Here is a 25,391-nt window from a genome sequence, read left to right on the forward strand (position 1 = left end):
CACTGTAGAAAGTATCGGTGTGTCCCTTCATCCCGGTTGGGCTGTGGCTATGGTACAGCAAAATTGTCGCTGAAGATCCGATTACACCACAGAAACAAGCAAGCGGTTGCTGGCAAATGTGTGTATTTTGAACATTCCGATGCTCTTACTAAGTACTTCAGCAACTGCAGCACAACAAACCGATTTTACCGCTAAATGGTACCATGAACATTAAAGATGTACCAGTTCTCTCTGCTCCTTCAGCTCAAAGGCCAAAGCTGCTTTGAACTTCTAGGACTCTGCCAACATAATCAATTACACCACTACATAACAGGCCAGTGGAGATGCATCACAGCATGTAATGAACAAATCTGAGTATTGCAACACCTCTTTAAGGAGCCACTAATATCAGGAACAGAGAGCAAGAGTCAGTTTATAAACACATGGCAGACCTGTGTTCTTGTAGCAAGAAGTCTCAAAATCTATTACAGTAGCAGTGAAACAAAACGTTCAAAAGCAAAAGCATACAGCTAACAACCATTATTGGCCTGAACTTTGGAAACTGGGCAAGACTGATTTCTTCAGAAACTTTTCACATAACTTTGGATTTTTTAATATACCACTTAGGCTGAGTTCCTGAGTTACTGCTTTACCACCTATAGTTCTGCATAAAGAACACAGGGAATGGTGGGGGGAATCCTGCTCGTGCGTAGTTGTAGGCCAGGTTCCAACAGCACTTGAAATAGTCACTTCCTTTCCCTGACCCTGCTCAAGAGAGAAATTTGACTTGGGGCATGGGTGAGGGGAAGCAAAGTGAAGATAAAATTAAGAAATTTCAAAGGAATAAATGTCAGGATGCTTTTTGGATTAAGTAGTTCCTTCCACTAATGAAAACCCACTCCCACTTCAGAGAAGAAAACCCCCACTATCAGCAGACATTGTTCACTTTACAAACTTTTCTCAATCTGCAATACTTTGGAGTAGGCAGCTGTGTATAAAAGTACTTATCTCTTCCATTAAAACCTTACATTTAATTACACAAGAGAGATCAGGAGACCCAAAACTGTTAGTTTATTTTAATTATTATCCTGCACAGTCACTTCTGAAAAAGAGAAAACATTTTCTGAATAAATTTTTCCTTTCAGAAACTTAACTGCATCTTCATTTGTCATTTCCTGAAACTTCTTTTTCAGGACCTGTAAGAAAGGAAAAGCAAAGGGTACATTAGGTCTATTGTCTTTAGCAAACGACCCTGTCCCACAAACCAAGTGCTCACTGATGGGAAGGCCACAGGGAGTCACTGTATTTTGAAGCTGACTTGAATCATTCATTCTATAAAAACAGGGGAAATAAGCCAAAGCCATGTAGGTTTTTTAGGTAAAAGCAATTCAGTGGCTTGGTTTTTTTTTTTTTCCTGAACTATGATTATATTTATTTCACTGATAATGTTAAGTGGTAGCTTGTCTTTTAGAGTTCCTCTGCCCTTTCTCCCTAGTGACACCACCACTACCTTCTAAGTAGAGATGATACACAAATACCACTCTGGAGAAGGCTCACCATTTCGTACAAGGCCTGTTCTACTGAACAAACATACTCATCACTGTGCTGATAACAGGACCAAAACAGAGAGAATAACAGGACTCTTCTTACCAGAATCACGTGATAGCCCAGTTTATTGAGATGCCGCTTCTTCACTGCCAGCTTCCCTTGGGGCTGCATTGTACCCACACAGAAGGCAGATGGAGGAACAAACAGAAAAGCCAATCTACAAGCAAGAAGAGTAGGGAAGACTCCATTGTACAAATGCAGAATAAGCATTTTTAAGACAATGATTCAATGATTTCCTTTAATACTGCAGAATATACAGCTTTCTGGTAAGCAAAAATATCAGGACTGCACAGATTTCATTATCCTTTTCCTTCTCCAGACTTAAGTAATTTAGACCCTCTCTTCTTCCATGAGCTTCATGCAAGTACCAGCATCTACCCAAATACCTACAGCAGAATTAGGTCCACTTCTCCCACAATGAGAAGGAAACTGATCATTCGAAATTCTACATTATTTTGACAGCTTCTGCATTTACTTTGATCCTTTGCTAATATTCAGAATCAGTTACTTCCTTCCATAAAAACCTGCTTGGAAGGGTGAGGAAAGCTGAATGTCTTGGAAGCCTGACAGTGAGTTTCTATTACACAATTCACTAGCTCTCCTTTTCCCAAAAAGCAAACGATACAAAATACATTGCTGTGCAGTGATCCAGCACACAAATGTTATTATCCAATTCTAGTTAAGTGTTACTTAAATGATATATGTCCCACTTCAGTTACTGAGAGGTCATTCCTCTACAGAAGATTAAATCAATCACCTAAAATGTGGATATGATGATCCTTTTTATTCAAATTATATTTCAGCAGCTGAATTAATTGCTATAACATATCATTGAGATGCACACTTTAGAGACTTAAGAGAATAACTGAATGTTTAATTGGACACACAAATACTTAGAATTTTAAAACCATAATGTAGCAATTTTTTGGAAGGGATTTTAGTAGTACTTCAAAACCTGTATCCGTTACAAGAGTATCAGATTACTGTGACGTTTCCTGCCTCTTTCTCTGAAATGTTAAGTTTTAGCTGGATAAATTGTTGTTCTGAACTGGCATGGCAATTTTTGTATATTTCAGTGAATGCAAATAACAAGTTATCTACTTCGCTTCTGCAAATCACTGAACCAAAGAAGTAACTGGATGGAATACACACAAATAAAACTAGCCTACTAGAAAAACTACACAGTCAAAAAACACACCTTTGAACACTTGAGTCAGCAGGATCATCTGCTGCAGCTATTGGGAGCACTTTCTTTCTTCCTGAATCCATTCTGATTTCAAAATCTGAAAACAAAACAAGACATTTTACACTGCAAGATGTTACAATTAATGTTCTCATTTGAACGTTAATAGTTCAAATTGTTTTCAAATGAACAGTTCATTTGAAAAAGGTAACAGACACCATCACTGCTCTGTTTCTAATTGTTGTTCTCAAGTAATTTATATATTACTGACAGCTGTTCCCTCCCTGCAACCAATATAAACAGCTATAGCTTCCACATCTCCAGAAAAAAAAACCCACATTTGGTTTTGGAAACTGTAGATATAACTTTATGGGAATGAAATCACAGTTTAAAGAAACTAGTCTTGATCGCAGTCTGTCATACCTACTCAGATTTTCCTGTAATCCAATTTCGCATTAGAAATATTTAGGAAGAAAATTATTGCAAATACAGAAAAACTGGTAAGCTGGGAGGCTGGTGAAAAAGTAAGCAACATCAAAATATAAAAGAACCCAAATGTTATGAAACTATCACCTGCCAAAGGTCATATCCCATTTCATAAATAAAAGTAGAACCCAAACTTTAGTTAGAACTTCAAAGAAGAAACAGGCCAGAGAACAAAAGGTGGCTGTTTGGCTTTGTTTCTAATGTGATTTAGTACTAACACGTCAACTCTCTAAAACAGGTGGCCACACTGGATTTATGTACATCTGCTCGTTGATGCTTAACAAAAAGTCCAAAGCAATTTTGAAAATAAGAGCAATCAAAGTTTTAGTAAATTGACTTAAATACTTTAATAGAAGAATCCTAGAAAGTAGATTCACCAATCAAGGACATATTTTGTTAAAATATTGTGTCTTCAAAGTGTTACACTTTTAATCCCTTGCACCCTACGCGGAGTTATTACCACCACATTATTCTGTGGATTATAAATCTACATTTAAAAGAATATGACAGTAATTTGGCTTCATACCAATATGATATTTATATGGCAGCTGAACATTTTGCTGAAACATGTTCTCATCTCCCAGAAGTTCTATCAGTGCCTCCCGAGCCTTTCTGAGAGTAGGAGATACTAGTGAGGAGAAATTCTCAGTCAGCACAAATGCAGGCTTCTTGAAGGAAGGGCTATCAAGTTCCATACATGCTTTCACACAGTGAAGCATTATTTCCTTCTCTTCTTTGTAAAGATCTCCTGAAAAAGGATACCAAAAATATTACATCCAATGTATCATCTCACAGAATTTTTCATTTTATTATCATTTATAGTCTGTTCTGTCAGAGCAAATGAATTTCAATATAGGAATCAAAACCCAATTGTTTTTTCACTGAGTATTATGGGGTATCTTCAACATATTGTTAAATATACACCATCAATTCACTAATTATAAAGTCTACAACTGGGACCTGCCCATTTATCCAGTCCTTCCCCTCTACTGTACACAGTTCTGTGCATGCTATGAGTTATTACAGGAGACTTAGGAGAACATGGAATTAGAGAGCACACATAAAAACTATTTATAAAATCCAGACAAATAGAAGGCTATTTATAAAACAAAGAGGGATATCAGATTTGGCCATGATTTTAAAACTATACCTTAAGAGTACTAAGCTGTGCAAACACTAAGCAGTTACAGCTTTGCAGCTTTCAGGTTCAGTCACAGCAGGTGCAACAGCAAGACACAGTGTTTTACTCTACATTGAATTTCTACTCCACTGAACTACTCTACTGGCTGTAGAGAATTGTAATGTGGAAACGAAATTGTACTACAAAGCATTCCAAGTTCCTCATTGTAACTCAGAGCAGTCAAAAAAACACTTTTACTCATGATTCCAGGAATTAAAGTTGGTTTACAAAGGTTAAGACTTTGTGTGTTTTTAAAAATGCCTGAACATCTGTCGAAGGTAGAACCCCTGGCTCTTACCCATTTCTACCATTTCCACAAATCTCATAGTCACCTCTCTCCAGGTGCACACCTACTATTAAATTGTTGCCACTGTGGGGCCCAAGACAATAAGCCTGATGCCCTAGTGCAGAAACAGATCACTTAGATCACCATCACTATGTTAGCTTTGTCTTGAGGACTTAAAAATTAATATTAATCATGTTTGCATTCTTTAATTTCTAAACTTTTAACACAATTACAACAAGTTATGTACAGAGGCAGACTATCCCTTTTAAAACAATAACATGACAAAGTAAGGCCTGACCTGACAGTAGAAGTTCATCCCTGCTGTCCTTTTGCAGCAGCTCATCAATTGCACGATGAGGAAGATATCCTAAGATGCAAAGTGAATACACTGCCTTCAGAAGTTCTGTGTTGGGAATCTGAGGGAGGTACTTATTCAAGCAGCTATGAAGAGTCTCAAAAAACCTTTTCCAAAAGCAGAAGAAAAGTATCTAAATACACAAATAAGGCTATATAAAATACAGATTTCAAACAAAAATACAAGTTAGAAATCTTTATTATCTTATATAATTTTATGTTGTGCAATCTAACATTAGCTTTTGATTCTTCTTTGAGGATACAGCTACCTATCAACAGATTTAGCAGTCTGGTCAGTCTAGAACCAAGGTCTCCATTTTCAATTACAGAGAAAAATGCCTATGTAGAAAAAGTGTGAAAAGACACAGCAAATTTACCTTACAGATTAATAAAACAGGATTATGGATGCTTTCGCAACTGAAATCAAATACTAGGTGTCATACATAACTCTAAAATGACTACATAACATATTACCAGGCATTCTAAATGAAAACCTACAGGTGCTTCTGGTCTCTGGGAACATAGTTGAGTCGTGAATACACTCGGAGAACAATCAAAAGGTTTTTCAAGTTGAGGAATTCAGGGTCTTCTGTCACCTTCTTGGCAAAAATACCCATCAGCTCACTAGGCTGAAAGCCAAGTGTCTCGAAGGCAGAAAGAAAGAGGATAATCTAAAAGAAAAGATAGTTTTATAAGGTCAAGAAAGCCAGTGAAGTGGATCTTACCTGTTAATTTCATGAAAGGCACTTGTAATGAAAGCAAATCTTTCAAACTGAAACACCTGTTTTATTTCCTGCTTTTTTATTCAGCAGTAAACCAAACATTTTAAACATTTAACTGTATCAACTTCATCAGAGTAGTATTCCTAAAAAATCTGTTCTCCAAAGATCAAACATAAATATGAAGAAAGGTAAGATGGAAAGCACCAGATATTCTACTAGTACCACTATAAATTATTTGGTCTCAAATTCACCTGTCTTTTGTCCCAAAGGCAGAGAGTAGAATTAACATAGTCTGCTAATGCTGAGAACAGTTTTACGTTGCGGTACTGGAGACTGGAACAAGCTTCCAGAACGAGAATTAACTGCCGAAATGGAGCATCGTGGACATTCTCTGTAACAAAAGAGCAAAAAAAAGGACAAATGATACAAAGCAATGGGAACTGTAGGCTGGTGACATTGAGGGAACAGTCTGGCTAAGGGATGGAGAAGGGGGGAAAAAAAAAACAAACAGAGAAGCAACTGTGGAACAGACTGAGACTAGCTAGGCAAAGTCAACTGAGCTAAAACAAATGAAGGAACTGAGAGGTAGAAGAAACCAAACTGGATCAAGCTAGAAGGGACAGGTCAGCAAAACGGGACAAATTAACAAAAGAAGCAAGAAGATTGTGTTCCCAGAACATCTTCTGTTCCAGGATTCCTGATTTTCAGCACCTCCCTGCACTCAGCATGGAAACCCTCAGGCTAGCCCCTTTAGTACTGACATGAAATGCTGTCAAGCACTAAAGCATTAGTGTACACCAAACTGGAAAACATGGAACCATAATGTAACCTCCTGGCATATGAGTGTGATGACAAAGACTGAGTGCCAGACAACAGACTTTCACACAGGACTGCAACTTCATTTGCCACATAAGATGGACCTATTCCTGAGATGAAAAAGATTAAGTACTAAAGAACAAGGCTCTCTCTTGAATGTCCCGCTTTGTGTGCTGCAATGAGGTGCATGCATGTCGTAAGACAGTGACTGCAAGAGAAAAGAGCATAGTTACAGTAGTAGGATCAGCAACCATCAAAACTAGACTTTATCTTTTCCTCTGCCAGAGGAGTCAAGAGGATAGCAGGAAAATAACTGAATTTAACTCCTCTGAGTTGTGCTCAGCATAAAACACTGCTATCTCATTTCTTAAGTGCTGAGTGCTGACAACTGTGATTGAAGCCAATAAGAGCTGTGCATCAAATAAAGTGATTTGTAAAGCTAGGTATTCTTAAAGAAAATGGGCTAAAGGACATATTACTGGACACTTTGACCTTAATCTCATCTACAGAATTGGAAGAGGAGTATCACCAATGGGTTGCTCCCTTGTTGCTGCAAACATTAACTCAGTAAGTATCTATGAAGTAGACAGTGATTACAATTCTGGACAGGTCCCAGATATGGGAGAGGGGGCTACTTTCTTGAGAGCCCCAAAACCAGCACAGGACCTGGAAAACCTGTTGGAGAATTCCTTTGCCCCATGGGCCCCAAAGTGTGCCCCTCCCTCCTATTCCTATTCCATCTCCAGCTTCTGATAGGGGTCATTTCTGTCCAGAAATTAATCAATCTGCCCCCAGAGCATCATTTGCACTACGTCATTATATAAGTCCTGAGAACATGTACTAAAAAAAATCATAAAAAAGTTCCGGGGAGCTGTTCACTCTGTGTGTACCGAGTGTGGTGACAGTCCTACGGGAGAAGCCAGTATGTGTAATTAAAGACCATGTCCTAACACATATGAACAACCAGGCCAAAAAAAGGCTGTACAAGCAGCCCAAACCCTCCTGGTTCATTTATGTTAAGAATGCTGTTTTGCTGCTTTAACCTTTTTTTAGACACAAATTCGTATGTATTTTAATTGTGAATCAATACATACTGACCACATATACTTAAGAAATGTATTGTAAAGGTATGGAGAGAGGTGAAAGCACTAGCTTTCACTTAATTTTTTTATGGGCTGCAGCATGAGGTCAGTTGTTAAGCAACATTCAATAATTAAATCCAGTTAATCAGGGAAACACTATGTTCCCTTTAGTTTATCAACCAATCACACCAAGCCACCAATCCATCCTGTAAGATGTCCACTTCCAATTCAGATTTATTTTAAAAGTTCATCTGAAATCTGTTTTTTCTTGCTAGAATTCAATTCTTTTTCCTAAATTCTGGATACAGAAAAATGCAAAGAAAAATATGTAATTCAGGTGAATGTTTAGAAGGGCACAGACAACAAGAGCTATTTGCTTTCATTATTGATCAGTAATTTTCTGTCTTGCTGCTTGTCAAATGGCTCCACATTACTATAATATCCTGTAAAACAAAGATGTTTCCTGAGTTTTAAAGGAAATCAGAAAAGGGAGATGAGACAATAATTAGGAAGAATTTGGTATAAGGAAGGGAAATTTAATAAACTTTTTTTTTTTTCTTACCCTGGATCTTTTCACTGCAGGCATTCAGGATTGGAATGGAACAATAATTCATTGCAACAAGAGCCAAAACCACACGTAGAGCATTCGGGAAAGTCAGATGGTCTATCTCTTTCAAAACTGCCATCTAAAGTGAATTAGAGTTTGTTAAATCCTTCATTCTTCAGGTATATTATCACTGGTTTCTGGTGAAGGCATTTTCACCAAAACTTTCCCAAATTCCTTAGCCTGTTCACACTTATATGAAAGAAAAGGAGCAGCAAACAACAAAAGCATAAAGTAACTACTCTCAATTTCTTAATACACAATTATAGCAGATCAAGTGTTCTAGAGCCGTGTCACTCTGCAAATTCCCAGCAATTTGCCTTTATATGTTTTTTTTAAAAGAAAGAAGGCTCAGTAAAGCTCATTTCCAAATACTGTGAATATGTATCTTCTACCAACTCTTTAAAAAGTAGCAGAAATTTAATTGGCACAGCTGACTTCTAGTCCTCCAATTACTGTTTTGGGTGTGCGTGAAAGCTGTAAACCTTCAAAGTGATCCAATGGCACACCAAGTGGCGTATCTTTAATACAAACACCCAGCTGCAAATGTGGACTGAGACACAGAAGGTCAGCTCTAATGCCACAAAAGAGACTTAATTTATTGAGGCAGTAAGTAGATTGATATAAATAACAGTAAAAATGAGACTACAAAGTATATTGACTGTTAAAATACAATATTCTTATTGCATCCATATCAAAGGTTAAATACAAAATGTGTCTACAATAGAAATTACATAGTATTAAAAACAGCACCCTGTAGGTTCAGGAAATTAAGAGCTCCCTTCAGTTAACAAGTGGAAATGTTACTTTCCTCTCAGTTCCATATTCCACCACATCTTCAGCCAGTTTCTCATCATCCTGTAAACAGTGGTACCTTGTCCAAGGTTTTACATTTTACTTACATCTAACACATTGCATGAGCCCCCTGCAGTGCTCTGTTCTTGTCCAGTTTCCCATCAGTGATATCTTCCCTCACTTCCTCATGAATGCTATTACTAACCCTGACCTCAGCGCCCTTCAGCTATGTGATGAAACCACCACAGGCCCCGTTTGAAAGGTTTCAAAAGCTGTCTTTAAATCAGGGGATGAAACCCAGTATGCCCTGCCATAAAACCTACAGCCTGCTCCCAACCACTGTATTTCCTAGGGGACCTTTCAGATAGACAGGAAGACAAGGCCATAAGGTAGGTGAGTTCTCCTGGCATCTCACTCCCATCAGTCCTCTAGCCCATACCATTATTAGACACAGCCCCATCATAGATTAGTTTTCTGTCTTCTCGTCTTCCAGCCACAAGCTGGGCATGGGAATCGGGGAACAGCCTGTAACTGCTTCTGTGAAATACCATGTGGCCAACCCAAACAAGAAGTGAGGGCACAGCTATTTTACTGCCTCTATTCTTTTTGTGCCATCTCCATTGCTTTCTGCCCCCTTTCATGGTGGGATATTCCCAAGCTTCCAAATTTATGTTCTTCCTGCAGATATAGCTGGACTAAGATTCATACAGCAAATGCAGTTAACCTTTCTATTTTCTCTTTGAGTGTCCGGAAAGAACTATACACAAGTTATATACAAAGTTATAAACAATGCAATGAGCCTTCAACTAAATTTACCTCTAATTTCTTTTTCAGAAAGACTGGAGCATCTTTTCCCACACATTTCATGAGGTTTTGCAGTATGAAGATGTCTCTGATACTTGGAATGCGCTGCTCCACTAGTAATCTGATGAAGAAACACACACAAGGCCTTGAGCTAGAGAGAGTAACTGATAAGAGCTTTCCTCATTTTAGCAGAAACAGGTAGGTACTCCCATTCTCCCTCACTGATGCACTCCCAAGTTAAAGCTGTAATTCCCCTGCTCCTCTCCCACCTCCCTTTTTGCAAGGCTGGCATAAGGTACATGACATAGCTGCAGCACAGATATTTTGCACATAGAAATAATTATATATGCTTTCTTAATGTTATTCTGATAGATAAGTATTGTTCCTGATACATTAACAGCAGGGGCATCTGACCAGACTGCACGTGTGACTGTGCAGACATGAGTGCTGTTAAGCCTCAAGGAACTGACACCCTTCTGCAGAAAGAAAAAAACAATTGCACATTTTTATCACAGAATCATCTATGTGCAGGCAAGTTCTGAAACAGCTAAGAAACTAAGGGACGGACACTGACAGCAACTTGGTGCAAGTAAGTTAAAAACCAAACAGGCAGTGCTGTGGGCTGCGGAAACAGAAGGGAATATCATAACATGGATCATAAGCACAAGATGAAGGAGTTCTGCATTCCCAGCACCTCCTTTCCTGGCTCAGAGGGAGGTATTGTAATTGTTATGACTGAATCACCCTAAATATACCTGCACGGCTACAAAAATATGAAACATCACTTTCTAAGGCAGTGCACTGCTCTGAAATTCATCCCTGCAGATGCAGCTTCCTGCAAATGGGCAAGAGCTCCAGACATCAAGACACAGAAAGACTTGTAGATGGATCTCTTGCTTTCCACCAACTTAGAACTGTGTACCTGAGCTTCCAGGAGAACTATCACTAACACATCCACCTTCTCAAAGCAGGATCTGACACGGAACCAGAAGTACTGATCCATGGCAAATTTTGTGACAACCTCAGTAAAAACAATCTCATGGGAGTGAGCAGATTGGTTCCCCACATTACTCCCTGGCTGTTAAACAGCATTTTTCATGATAACAAATCAAAATACTTCACAAAGTAAGCCAGTCTCGTAACCTCCCTTCTACACGTGAAAAATACAGAGGCATAGATATGCAAGGTGACTTGATCAAGACCACAGAAAAACCACAGTGGTGGAACTGCAGTCAGAATATGAATCCCCTGCAGAGCAGTCTAGCACCCTATGCCATCAGAAGCCTTTCTCCTTGAAACAGCAAAGACAATGCCAAAAATCACTGTCTTGTACAGCTGTTATCTCATATGATCATTTAAGTCCGAAAACCACAGTGCCTTATATGCACAGACATTCCCTCCATTTCTATAAGACATACATTCAAACAACATTTAAATATGAAGAACATGTGAAAAATGTATTTTTCTCACTGTAATCCAGCTTGAAGAGCGCTCACATTCTTGTCTTTATCCAGCCCTGCTAAAGTAGTTGCCAAAACTGAGAGACATCGGTTATCAAGTAGATTGAGCTTCTCCTGTTAAAGTTTTCACAATGTCAGATTACTTCAGACCAGTAAGTTTCAGAAAAGAAAAACTGACCACTCTTAATCTGTACCTGTCATCTTCCCTTTCCCCCCAGAAATCAATTCATAAGCTTCAATTCTTCAGTGACCTACAAGGTCTCATGTCAGTCAAATTCAGTTGATTTGAAAACAGTAATGATTTTTGAGATTTCTCTCTGTCAAATCTGAAATCAGGCAGCAGTTTCAAAAATGAAGGAAAGTGGAAGTACACACAAATTAATTATGGGAGCCCTGATTCCATGGAACATCAGACTAAGTGAGGGACATAACCCAAATCTCTCTGATGTTGCACAGCCTCCCAGAATTAGCCCCAAGGTTTCAGCCCAAACTTAGGGATTTTGATGCTTACTTGGCACACTCTCACCAAAGTCTGGACTAGGAGAGTGTTCTGAGGAACACCTAGGTTCACCACAGCATGCAGACTGAACACCAGGTCACCCCGCGACATCCTTCTGGATTCCTGCAGCAGCTGCTGACAAAGCTTGGCAAACACTGGGTGCTCAAAGATCAGCTGCTTCTCGTAACGCTGCTGGTCTTCAGACAGGTTTTTGAAGAGCCTCCATACTGTAGTTAAACAGTTTGTGAAATGCTTAATGGAAACTGCAGACTCCGAAGCCAAGTCCAGTGCATCGCAAGGACAGGTACACTTCCGGAGACTATTAAAGAATGGTTCGCTATGATCCATTACAGGCTTCACTTTGGAGCTCCCAGAATCATCCAATTTTTCAAGTTCCAAGGAGCTTTGGGGAGCCTGCTCACTCACCAAAGCCTCCACACCCTTCTCTGGTTCTATTTTAGCACCTGTGCTAAAAACATCTGTCTTTTGAGATAGAAATCGAAGAGAAGATCCACGCAGAGAAGGAAAAACATTTAAAAATAATTTCCTGAAGTTGACATTTTCCAGGGGATCTCTGTATCTGCCAATCCATAAAATGTGTTTTCTTGTTGTGGCTGAAGACTTGGGAATGAGCACAGAATTGCACCTATGTATGCATCTAACAGTATTTAACAAATAACTTATTTTATTATTCATTTTTGCTAATATCTTATGAATAGATTTGAGTAAGGGATCTGATGAAACTCTACCATCGGAAACAGTCCTGGAGAAACTGCGTAAGATCACTTATCTGTAAAAACAATTTAAAATTATGGATTAGTTACCAGACTTTCAATTCCTAAGGTTTCAATCGCCAAACCTATGCACACCTTTTACAGGAAAAAGGAGGAAAAAAAGTAATTGGAAAAATATCCATGGAAAGTTATTTGCAAGGGACTTTTATTGGCTCTCCTATGTCTTAGTCAAACATCTCGACACAAGGCAAACTCATCCTGGGTGTCACCTCTTTTTCCTCTTTGCTGTTTTAACCAAAAACTGTGCCAGGAGGGAGTCTTACTCCTAACTGACGTTTCTCCAAGCAGACACGTCTCCTGACCGGGCTCTGGTGGCTCACGGCCAACCTTCAGCTCCGGTTAACGGAATCCCGCCCGACTGCGACCACATACCGCCTGTCCCGAGGGCACCAGGCGGGGCAAAGCCTCTCGCTTCAGGTTTCGCTTTCTGCAGGCGCCGGGAACGCTGCCCAGAGGGTGATGGTACAGGCGGCGTAACCCCGCGGCCCGGCGCCGAGGGGACAGAGGCCTTCTGGCGGCTCCGCACCGGCTCGGAACACCCGAGCGCAACGGCGGGGGGTCCCGCCGGGCCGGGCCGATACACCCGCTGCCCGCCTCAGCCGCGCCGCGCCGGGCCAGGCCGGGCCGGGCGGGCCGCGCACCAGACCCGCGCCGCCCGGTAACCATTACCTCGCACGCGGCGGCGCCATGACAGCAGGTCCCGCTCTCGGCGGGTCTCGCGAGAGAGACGGCGCGGGCCGAGGGACAAGCGGCCGTGGCGCGCGGCACGTTGCTGTGCAACGGCGACGCGGCGGTTGGAGGGCGCCGCGCGCATGGCCAAGGTGGTGCTGGCAGGTGAGGCGCCGCGCGGGGCGGGTAACGGCTCGTAACGGCCCCTCGGCTCGGCAGCCTGCGTAATCTTCCGCTCTTTTAGTCTCTCTGGAGAGCGGCGGCTGTACGGCACGCTGCCTCCCGCGCTTCCGAGCCAGCCTTCTCCCCTTACCCCGTCGGTGAGGCTTCAGCCTCTCTCTGCTGCTCTCTCCCCGCGCGGGTGGCCTCCTCAGCCCCTTAAATGCTGGCTGAAGAGACCGCTTCACCTCCAAAATTATCCTGACTTGGCTGGCTCATAGGCTTGTCCTGTTGCTTTCTGGGAACTCAGGGGATGCTGGTTACGTAAGACTCTTTTAATTGGAACAATTGAAGAACATTGGGCATGTTAAGCCCTTATCAGTCAATGTCACAAAATCTTCCATGTGTGGTGTTGTCGCTGTGTTCACAGGTAAGGCAAACTGCCCTTACTATGCCAAAGCTGAACTCCTGGCTGACTATCTCCAGGCTAACTTGCCAGACTTCAGGGTTCACAAGATCACTCAGCACCCTGACAAATGAGAGGTAAGGGATTGTCAAGTCATTGGTAGATGCCCCAGTGCTCTACAGAGCAATAAATGTGCTTATTTGTAGTATGTGGCTGTTTTCTTCTGTATTAGAGTTTTGGTATGTGGGTAGAGGTGCTGCAGAAGCAGCTTTGGCTACAAGAACAAGCCAGAGAAAAGGTTTGAATATTGTGAGAAACTAGCATTCTCGTGAGTCTCACCACAGAAGATGGGCACAAAATGTGGGCCAGCCTAAAGCTGTGTTTTGTCAATAAGAAGTTCAAGCTTATTATTTTTTTGTTATGTATAAATGGCTGTTCAGCCTGTAAATCTTTTGCACACTGTAATTTCCTATGCCTTCAGAGTTGTTACTTGTCAAGAGCATTTCTGGCATTCAGGGGCTTTGAATTATAATGGAAGTATGAAATTAAATCTCACATATTTGTTTACGATGTGGATGGCCCTTTCTCAGTACTTTTGCTGTAGACATGTTGCCATGTCTACACTGTAGTCCATCTAAGGAACTGAAAAAACTTCAGTATTGCTTCATGAGATAGACAGTACCATGATGTTTATTACCTCTTATATTTTGCTTGACACGTCAGCCAAGTAACTCCAACAGTTAAGTGAACACCAGTTAACCTCTGCAGCTTACTTACCTTCTGCAGCTAAATAGAAATCCTTAGATTACTCACAGCTTCACAACATTGCTATCTTCAGTACTGTACCACTAAGACAACTGAGTAAAATTACAGCAGTAAAATCAAGCAGAAGTAAGACCTTCTACTCTTTTGTGAGGTATTGCAGTCTATCACCATGCCTTGCTTTGTGTTATTCCCCTATTTTGCACACACTGGTACGTAAGTTGTGAAGCACCTTGTAATTCTGCATTAAGAGGAAATAATAAAAATGTTTATAACTGTAATATTTAAGTGTTATCAAGTGTGAAAAAGTATTAAAACCTTTTTGGCGGGGATGTTTACATTAGCAGTGGCTTCATGACATTTGTGAAATGAATGGATGGGAACACAGACAGTCTCCTATCATTTGGAGAGAACTGTTGGACCGTGGAGGGAAAGGTCTGCTTTTGGGAGGAGTTAATGATTTTCTGGAACATGCTCAGGTAATGAGCTGCCTTTAATACTGTAAACCTGCATTTTACATTTTCTTATAACATTGTTGTTCTTTATTCCTCCTTCAAATGTAAAATAAACCTATCCTTTTTAATGTTACCTTGCTGCGGTTGGGTTGTCATTTGCTTAGAGATCATCCTTTTTGTTCTTAGCACTACTATGGCATCACCTCAATGATGTTGAGTGAGGAAGTGTCAGACATAGCTGAGGAAAACCTGCAGGCGCATATTGAAACTGAAAAAGAGGAGGAAGAGATTAAAAGTCTTATCAGGCCTTTGCAGATCTGGATCACCAGGTGCGAGCAAAAAGAATATCTATGAAGTATCACTCAACTTCAGAAGAATGCACTTTTTTTCTATCATGTATAACACATGTAACCATCTGAAGTCATACACGAATTCCTGTAATTTGCTGATTTGAATTAGGTTCTGCGCCCCCCACTATGAGCATTCAGTTTATAATTTAGAAATTATTTATACTTTTGTTACTTTTTGCACCAGTGTGAGGGATGTGAACAGGCAACATTTAGACCCCAGATCACCTTAGGGAAAAGCAATTATTTACAAAATAAGCTAGGAATTTTGTGGTGCAACTATCTTGCATTAAATGTTTTTGGAAATACTTAAATAAGTAAAGAGTCTCTTGCAGTTCTAGCTTTGGAAATTTCTGTATTTCCAAAGTCCTAAAGGAGCACCTTAAAAAAAAATTGTGGTTCTTTAAAGACACTGATTTTGAAGTGACAGTATGGACTGAAATGTATAGGATGGAAAAAGCCTTCAAATGAAAGGAGGACCAAACTGTTTTAATTTTCAACCTGTTAAAATGACAGAAAGAGCAATGAAGGATCCAGGCTAATGGTCTGTTTAAACATAATCAAATATAAAAGAAAGATCTTTGTGTTTATTTTTGTAATACATCCAAACAAGCGGTGGTTAGTCATTAACTATTATTTTTTTATATCCTTCTCTTATCAGTGCATCAGCTCCAATCTGTTATCAGCTGATCCCTCTGTTGGCAAGTGGAGAAGTGTTTGGGATGACCACAGAAATCAGTATCCATTTGCTTGACACCGACCAGTTTAAGGAAGTTCTTTGCGGTATTGTAATGGAAGCTGAAGACATGGCGTTCCCACTCCTCCGCAGTATTTCAGAGCACACTGAAATAGATGAGGCTTTTATTCAAGCTGATATTATCATTGTTCTTGATGATGTCCTCTTAAACCATGAAGTCCAATCCCTTGAGAACTACATCAGAGAAGTGAGTGAAATTTGTCAAGTGTATGCTCCCCTAATTGAGAAGAATGCCAAGAGTGAGGTCAGAGTAATTTCATCAGGAAAAACCTTTGTAAACCTCAAGGCGATGATGATTATGACGTACGGCCCGTCCATTAAGCCTGCAAATGTCATTGCTGTTGCAACATCCTGGGAAAATGCAGCTAGAGCCATGCTGGCCAGGAAGCTGAATATGAACACGGCAGGTGAATATTTGTGTGTTCTGGTAGCATCTGGGGAATTCAGTGGATGGACACCTTTGAGAGTACATATTTCATTGCAGAACACAGTTGATGGGTGTGCAGATATGCAAGCACAGCAGTGCATCCACTGAATTGCATGGCTGTACAGAATGCCCGGGTGTCACTAGCAGGTGCTACCATTCTCTCTGCTTAACGCTATCTGGATCTGTGCCTGATCCCATGAATGTCAATTCTTTTGCTAACTCCTGGACGCAGCCCTGCCATTCTGGTGTGTATTTCATGCTGGAAATACCCTAAGAAGGACGGAGCTCTCTTGCGGATCAGGATCTAGGACTTCAAGATTGTGTTTGCACTCTGCAGAGCATTGTTATTTTGGAGACACACAAACTAGCTGTGAATAAACATGACAACATACTGCTGTGCAGATAATGAGAGCATAGTAGAACTGTGTTGTAGTATTAGTTCTGAGTTAATTAGCTGACTTTCTCAGGTCAATTGTTATAGCTTGATGGTATTTGCATGATTCTGCACTGCATAGCGAAGGTGTGCTCCAGCAGCCTGCTCAGCATTAGGATTCTTGCAGTGTTACAGGGGTAGGAACTGGTCATCAATGACAAGTCTAGATATTTTGGAGCCTAATAAAATAGAAAATTAAGCTAATAGGCTGAGTCAGCAGGTTATTTGAGAAGTTCCTTTTGCACCGAAGCAGGTACATTTTTCTTTTTTTTTAGATTATTTTTAGCTGTTAGGTATTCTATATTTGCATGTACAGGATTTTAAGAGGAACATTGCTGTATGTTTGCAATATGATTTGTTTTGGTTCTTAACTAAGCATTTACTAGGTTTTGTCTATTATGTACAATAACATGATACAAATTAAAGTTCCCTTTTCAGCTTGTGATGAAGTTTCATATGTTATGGAGAACCTTATTGCACTTTTCAGATCAAACAATTTCTGCTATCAAGAAGGACATTAAATTGAAGAATAATTCATCTTGAAGGGGACTTCTGAAGGTCATCTAGTCCAGCCTACATTGTGAAAGTGTCTGTCTGTCTCTTCATTAATCTGTGTATTTTCCTCTGTTACAGGAGTTAAAGATGTGATTGTTTGGGGCAATATTACTGGCTGCAACTACATTGATTTGTCACATGCAAAACTTTATGGATATGACTGTGCTATTTGGGGCCCAGCTAATTTTCCATGTCCTTTGTTGAACGTGATTTATGATAGGTACAGTACAGATTTATTTTTTTAAAGTAAAACTAAATAACTGCTTTTAATCGATGTTTATCTGAACTGTGTAATAAACATCAAGACATTTGTTTTCGAGATTTGTCTTTATTGACTAGCACAGTACATAAATGAAAACTCAAGTTGAAGTACTCAGCCTGCAGTAGAAGTTGAGTAGTTCCTAGTGCTATACATAGTTCTGACTCTCCTGCCAACTTTGTTTGTAACTATATTTTCCTACGTATTAAGTGTATTTCTCTTCTGTCATGTCCTGAGCAGCCTATAAGAAGTAATGGAAGTCTAGATAGTGATGTAGATGTCTAGCATGCATGAAGAAACTTTGAAATAATATTAAACGTGCATCTACATCTTGAAGTACCTGAATTCATTGGACACATGGCCTGAGCACACTAATGTTGTTAGTTTCCCAAAACAGACAATTTGTTAACATATGTAAAAAGAATACCTGGCAGCTAGATAGCTTCTTGTAGAAAGAAAAGTAGCAGAGAAAGGATGGGTACAGTGAGAGGGCAGCAGATGTGAGCTACACTCAGGCCTGGCTATATGGAGCTCCCACTCTGGTCTAAACCTAGCATTTACTGGACAGCAGACATTTCCTTTGTTCTATATGTGTACTATGCAGAGCACAGGGGGATTATGGTTCATGACTGGGTTCTTACATAAGACAATTACACATATAAATAATAATAATAATAGAGGTTATGACTTGAGTAAATGACTTAACTTTCATAGATAAGTAGTGCTTGCTGTTACCTTTTGAGCCACTTTTTGTTAGACCCTGTTTTTTCTGTCTTTAAATGCCTTGCCTTCAGCAGTGAAGTTTGAATAAGTTTTGACTATTTTCTTCCCCCAAGTTTAGTTCTTGTTTTCCTCTGGAAAACTACTCTTCCTGCAGTCATCTTAGTTTTTTCTTCTTTTTTTTTCCCCCTTTTTTTGTTGGTAGTGAATGGATCCATTCAGCATTTCTATCTGCACAGTGTTCACTGAGTTCCCGGGTCTGTCACAGTGTAGGAATGTTACCTGCTCATGGGGTAGCCACTGTACTGAGACACTGGTATCATGGCTCTCCTCCTGGGGAGATCATTTCTGTGGGAATACTTACTGAAGGTAAATCTACTTCTGCTTCACATGTTCTCTTGTAGCTTTCCCCAGTATGTATAATGTTATTTTTTTAATTGAGATTTTTAATTTAGTAAAAACTTGTAATGCAATTCATGATCTAATGGAAGGCTGAGAATTTGTTTCAGCATAAGAACCTCCAAATCTAAGCAATTTTGCTCTCCAGAGCTTGTGATTTAATACTTGTTACAATCATCTTTTAGGTTAATATTGTCTTGTTGCAGATTGTCTCTTAGTCTTTTAGTTTAAATGCTTTTCTAGTATATGTGTTTTGCTCAAAGACTATAGTTCTTAGAGCCTAAGCTATAAAAGCATGCTCTCCTTGTGTACCTATGTGAACCAATAAACTGAACGTCTCACAACAGCCATTTAACCCTTGTATGAGATAGAAAAAAAAATTTTTTTCCCCTTTTTAAGATGTAAGATTGTTACAGCAGTTATGTTACAGCACAGGAAAGATATGTGCCTGTTGCAGCGGGTCCGGAGGAGGGCCACAAAAATGAACAGAGGGGTGAACACCTCTCCTATGAAGAAATGCTGAGGGAGTTGGAGTTGTTCAGGCTAGAGGAGAGAAGGCTCCAGAGAGACCTTATTGAGGCCTTTCAGTACTTAAAGGGGGCTACAGGAAAGATGGGAAGGGACTCTTTATCAGGGCCTGCTGTGATAGGACAAGGAGTAATGGTTTTAAACTAAAGAGGGTCGTTTTAGACTAGATGTAAGGAAGAAATTTTCTACAATGAGGGTGGTGAAACACTGGAACAGGTTGCCCAGAGAGACTGTGGCTGCCCCCTCCCTGGAAACATTCAAGGCCAGGTTGGACGGGGCTCTGAGCTACCTGGTCTAGTGGAATATGTCCCTGCTCATTGCAGGGGGGTTGGACTAGATGACCTTTAAAGGTCCCTTCTAGCCCAAACTATTCTACAATTCTATGATTCTGTGATTCATGTACATCTAACTATAATACAAAGTTACAGTAAAAGTGGAACTCTTTAGCCTTTGAACTGTACAGTGACAAAGGCAGTCTCCGTTTATACTAAGATCTTACAGTTGCAGACTTTTGCAAGTCTGTAGGACTTAATCTTGACACTGGTAAGGATGTGTTTTTTAATCATAAATAATATGTTTGTTCATTTTTTCCCTCTTCTTCAGGTCAATTTTGTGTTCCTGAAGGAATTGTCTTCTCTATGCCAGTGAGATTCCAGAATGGTAATTGGGAAGTTGTGACAGAATTAGAAATTAATGAAACTACCCAGGAAGTTCTGGGACGCTTAGCCCATGAACTGACTCAGGTGATGATTACTTGTATCTAATAGTATGGCCATTCTGCCACCTATGGGTACATTGCAATATAACTTTGAATACTGAGACCTTTACTCCAAGTGTTAGACGTACAAACTGCACACATGCACTTATGCATGATAAATACCAGGTATTTATAAGTGTAAGGCAGTATTTATATATTGAACACATGACTCTTCTGTTGCCCAAAAAGGAGATGATAAAATAAGTTTACCTATGTAAGTGTAGAATTTGCACCCCAAAGTTCTGCAGGCTTTGTGCAGAACAGAAGTATTAGCTTTAATTTAATGTTTCTGGGTTCTATGCTGCTGTTGTTGATTTTGCTGGTGTGGTATTCAGAGTAGTTCTGTGCCAGGAGACATGTCTTTTGGGATCCTTATGGCTGTGACTCTGCATGAATGAAGGCCAGATTTGACTAGAATTAGGGATTTCCAGAAAATACAGAAGTGGTGAGCAGTAATTTCATCATGAACTTCTTGTCATTTAGCAAGACAAAAAGGATTTAATTTGACTAAATGTTAAAATACTAAAAAAGACTGTTCCCAAACTCTACATTCTAGCTTCAATCAGATGTGGTGATCTTCAGTCATACTAGCAACATGTAAGGATTATTTTATTTTAACATATTTTAAGTGTATGATAGAAATTACAGTGGATGAAAAGAATTAGTGATATTAACACTGCTTTTTTTTTCCCATTCAGGAAAAGCTCATTGCACTAAAGAAAATAAAAGAAATGCATCCATATGGAGCTGACAAAATCACTAGTAAAAATTATTTGCGTCAAGGTGGGTTTTTCTCCCCACAAAAGATGAGATCAAGTTTTTAGTGAGACTTTAAGTAATCGGTTCTTATTTTATGTCCCTTTCATTTAAAATGGATATAAAATCCTTCAGGAAGGAATATCAATAGCAAGTGCTTATCCAATGTATCCTGATCATGCCTGGGTCATAGTGATAGGAAGGGCAAGCCTAAACAGTAGAAATCTTGTTTTGATAAGTTTCTATTGTGTTGTTCACAGATCATGAATATAAAAGCTGAACATAAATAATACATTTAGCATGACACATTTTATCTTAGGTTACTAGTAAATATAAAATCTTTTTAATCCAAGTAACTATTATTAGAAAAGCACTTTCACCATATGTCCTACTATATGTTCTTGAAGCTATTCTTTACTATCTAGAAATAGTGAGTTGAATTTCTAACAGAGAAAAAAATACTGTAAATTGGAACTCAAACTTCTCTTTTTGCTGTTTGTTACAGTACCAAACAGTTCATTCAGTATCTTTAACCTGTAAGCCAGTCAGAAGAAGAAAAGGTTGAGACACCCAAAGACAGTAGGCTAAGAAAAGAGGTATTCCTACTTTCTATAGAGAAGACAATCTTAGTAAGTGGCAACCACATCTGCCACTTCTTCCAATTACAACAGATAAAAGATCTTTTAGAGATCCCTACATTACATAAATTATTAAACCATTTTGCTTTGTTTGTTAATGACACACCAAGTTTATCATGACTTATTTTTTTTAAATGCATAATGACACAAGAAATTTCAACTAAAAATCTATAGAACAACTCCAATATCCCTTCCTAACATTTAAGAGCATGTGGGAAGGCTATAGGCTACATGATACTGCCATGGCAAAACTCCCTGGAATCTACAATCTACTTTTCCTGTGCAGAATAAAAACACCACATCTTCTCCCAAGTCTCTGTGCTGCCTTTCCTACCTATTTTGCTTTTCAAGTTCTCTGTTGTCTTAAGATTATATAAAGGAAAGAAGAATCATTCATCAAAATAAGAACAGATGAACTTTAAAGTGTGTTTTATTTTTGTTTTCTCACTTTTTCATATTCTCAGGTTCAAAAATTCCTGCACTTTCCCACTGTTCTAGCCATTTCTTACTACTTTTAGGTCCTACAGGCCTTTTCCCTAGTTATTTTTCTTTCTCCCTTCCTTCAGTACTTTTATATCAGCACTTACCATACTATGAGCTGTTCTGCATTAAGGGCAGGCTGAAGAATGGGGAAGTCTATTTGGAGCTTGATGCCCAGGGCCTTTAGTGAGCACATAAGCCTTTTGGTTATCTGTGCTTGTTTCTCAGGAAAGGACTACAGACGCAATAAAAATTTTCTTGATAAATGCAGAGTTTAATTACTTCACTAATCATGACCTTGATTAATCCAGACAGGAGATTCCCAATTAGGTAGGAGTGTCCTTCCCCTGTCTGCTCTCTACTTATATGACACTGCTTTTCTGTAGAGCTGTCCCATTCCTCTTGTGGCTACTTTAAACACTAAGCAGAGGGCCTTTCCACTGCTAGCAGCTAACTGCTTAGTTGTGGCCTACTCTTGTGACATTAGTATCGGGTGCAGTACTATTCAATTATTACCAAAGTGCCCTGCTTATCTTCTTGCATGTGTAAGTATTTTAGGAGGTTGGCAAAAATATGTACTGTTTTTGTTTTTTTTTACAGAGATGGAAACCTTGCCTACTGGCTCACTTTAGCCAGAGTTGTCTGGAGGAGAAAATGCTGAAAATTCCCATACTAAAAAAATGTTTCCATTGCTCAAAAGAGCTAAACTACAAAGAAAGGCTAAACATTGTCATAGCTTTTAGAGTATCTTCCTCATCAAAAACCTGGAAATCTGCAGGCAGAAAAATATTTCAAAACTAGTGTGAATATAACATTCTTAATCTGGAGCAAAATTCCTACTGACTTTAATGAGTCAAGAATTTCACTTACATCCAACAACTTTTTTCTTCAGACCAATAAACTGTTTCAAGAACATTGTTTAATGTCTAAAACGTTCATATTATGACAATTTTGAGCAAGATTGTCACATATAGAGTAGCAGTTTCATAACTCCCAATTCTTGTTTCAGATGTCATAAAACACAGTACTTCTATAAGAATATATATTCTTAGGCAAAATTGATTTTTAACACAAAAATTAGGCAAAATTGATTTTTAACACAAATTTAAGTGCATATATCTCCTTAGTGACAAGATCATTTTTGTCTCCATGTTGGTTTTTTTTTTTATTTCATGAGTTTCGACTACTCATACATTTTAAGTCAAACATGCAATTAAGTCCTTGCCTAAACGGGATTATTGAGGAACAACTTTCACTTGCATGTCTTTGGTGTCTTAAAAGATGGAGAATGTGTTAAATGAAATATTATTGTACTTTCTAACTTTTTACCAGAAGTGAGTGTTTAAAGCAAAATAAAGTTTCCTGTTCTTTGAATCAGATACATATAGTTGGGATAAATTCATTATTTCTGTTCAAGTGGAAGTTCAAACTCTGAACAAGTGTATACTGCTTCTTACATGAGGAAACCGAGTTTATCAGTTGTTATCAGCTGATGTGGACAGAATGAGGAGGGGTGTCTCACTGGTCTTAGGAGCTCAGAAAGCTGAGGTGCCACAAGGGAGATGGAAGAGTGTAGTTTCTTATGTGAAATGTATATGGGAGAGGCAACATTTACAGAAACTGAAGATATTGTTACAAGTATCTCCATGGAAAAGTTCACATGAGAGTTGTAGAGGCAGGTGTTGTAAAAAGTCTTGAAGAAAGTGGTTAGGAATCATTCATTTCATGAGGAAGTGGTCTCCAGGGAATTAGTTTCTAGTAGCTTATGCACAGAAAATTGGCTGAGTCTCTGAGGAGCATCTGGAGGCAGATGTCTCAGGAGAGCATAGCAAGGAAGGATGCTACCAGTAGTCTTTACAAATTACCTGGTTTGTTCCATAGCTCCTTCTCCAAAAGAGGAGAGGAAAAGTTAGCTTCTCTAATGTGTATTTACATTTGTTTTTTTTCTATCTGGAATCTGCTTTGGCATTCTTTTACTCTTTGAATTCTTTTATTCAGCCTGTGGAAACAGTAGTTCAAACAGACTGCAATTCAAACACCAATGCTGCACAGCTGTTAATGAGAAGGAAATTAACTGTTTCTGCAATATGTAAGCAGGCTTACCAAACTTCTGAGTCACTACCTGAAAATCACAGACAAAGAGTTTCTTCTCAGAGGTTGGGAGGAGAAAGACAAAACAAGTATCTTGGATGTCTCTTGTATCCAAAATTAATTAGATTTGCCTAGTGGCCTGCAGGGAAATTCAGGTCTTTCCTCATGGAAGCACAGTAGAATGGAAAAGTTTCTTTTCCTAGCTTTTGCTTAGGAGAGAAAGAAAGAACAAAAATAATAGGAAAGCTAAAATTATGGTAACATATTCAAAGTTGGTTACAGTTGTAACACAGTGATTGACTTAGTCATCACTCAGTTTGGGTTTCCTATAAGTAATAAGTAATTTCTGGCACACGTTTTCTCACGAGTTACTGAGTAATGCTATGTATGCAGGATATTCATAGCACTGATGAATCCTACTACCTGGGTGTTAAAGTAACTGTTAAAAAATTTATGAAAAAAGGAATTTAAGATAAATGTATGTGTCTTACAAATGTTATATATATGCTGCATAAACACTAGCATTTGGGTGTCCTGAAGAGTGTGTAAGCTTTCTGGTTGGTCTGAACAATTCTTATTCTAAGACATTACCACTAGGACTTACTATTTTTCCTCTTTGTGTAGTTGCACCAACTGTTTCTTACAGCACACTGTGATTTCTGCATTATTGTGCCAGCTTCCACTTCATTTTCAGTCTCTATAGCAACACTGTTTCTCAGCAACTGGGAGATGCTTAGTAAAGGCCCCTCAATTTAGAAATATTGCACTCCAACCATAAGAAAAAAATTGCTTTGAAACAAAGATCAAAGAAGTTTTATCTTTAATAATTCAGGATACTTATTACTAATTAATTAGTGTTCTCTGTTTTGACTGCTTAGACAATTACCTGATACTTTGATCTGGGCCTTTGCCAGACATTTGTTGTGAACAGCATTCATTTAAAAACAAAACCTTTAGAACCATGTCTTGAAGTCAACTTTTAAGTGCTATAAAACTACTGGACTTCTCTGGCAGTGTTTTCTGACTTCTGGGCCTTTAGTAAGTAGCTGAGAGAAAGGTAAGCACCATTACTGTATTTAAGAGGGAACAATCATTTTGGCCTTTGAACACAACATAGAATGTTTTCACCCTTCACAGGAAA

At 39.1% G+C, this 25,391-nt stretch overlaps 2 protein-coding genes across 5 annotated transcripts; one reads left to right on the plus strand and one right to left on the minus strand.

Moving 5' to 3' along the window:
• Nucleotides 1-1,027: 1,027 nt before the first annotated feature.
• FASTKD2 (FAST kinase domains 2) lies at nucleotides 1,028-13,364 on the minus strand. The gene is made up of 12 exons (XM_074872953.1): nucleotides 13,322-13,364; nucleotides 11,871-12,648; nucleotides 11,370-11,473; nucleotides 9,912-10,020; nucleotides 8,259-8,382; nucleotides 6,050-6,189; nucleotides 5,575-5,747; nucleotides 5,021-5,184; nucleotides 3,783-4,004; nucleotides 2,786-2,870; nucleotides 1,630-1,744; nucleotides 1,028-1,175 (listed from the first exon to the last, which is right to left on the minus strand). Exons 2-12 carry the CDS (start codon nucleotides 12,552-12,554, stop codon nucleotides 1,056-1,058), a joined length of 2,040 nt encoding a protein of 679 aa, XP_074729054.1. The 5' UTR covers nucleotides 12,555-12,648; nucleotides 13,322-13,364; the 3' UTR covers nucleotides 1,028-1,055.
• Nucleotides 13,365-13,893: 529 nt separating this feature from the next.
• MDH1B (malate dehydrogenase 1B) lies at nucleotides 13,894-23,482 on the plus strand. Of its 4 annotated transcripts, none has more exons than XM_074872957.1 (9): nucleotides 13,894-14,023; nucleotides 14,993-15,127; nucleotides 15,290-15,432; nucleotides 16,112-16,614; nucleotides 17,701-17,842; nucleotides 18,807-18,970; nucleotides 20,132-20,271; nucleotides 20,984-21,068; nucleotides 22,760-23,482. In XM_074872957.1, exons 2-9 carry the CDS (start codon nucleotides 15,017-15,019, stop codon nucleotides 22,789-22,791), a joined length of 1,320 nt encoding a protein of 439 aa, XP_074729058.1. In that variant the 5' UTR covers nucleotides 13,894-14,023; nucleotides 14,993-15,016; the 3' UTR covers nucleotides 22,792-23,482. The 4 variants fall into 4 exon arrangements, with proteins under 4 accessions (XP_074729058.1, XP_074729061.1, XP_074729060.1 ...); XM_074872960.1 differs by having other exon boundaries at nucleotides 20,132-20,188; XM_074872958.1 differs by having other exon boundaries at nucleotides 13,915-14,023; nucleotides 14,996-15,127.
• The last annotated feature ends 1,909 nt before the right edge of the window (nucleotides 23,483-25,391 follow it).

Source organism: Strix uralensis, chromosome 6 (genome assembly GCF_047716275.1).
Source record: "Strix uralensis isolate ZFMK-TIS-50842 chromosome 6, bStrUra1, whole genome shotgun sequence".
NCBI classification, from domain to species: Eukaryota; Metazoa; Chordata; class Aves; order Strigiformes; family Strigidae; genus Strix; species Strix uralensis.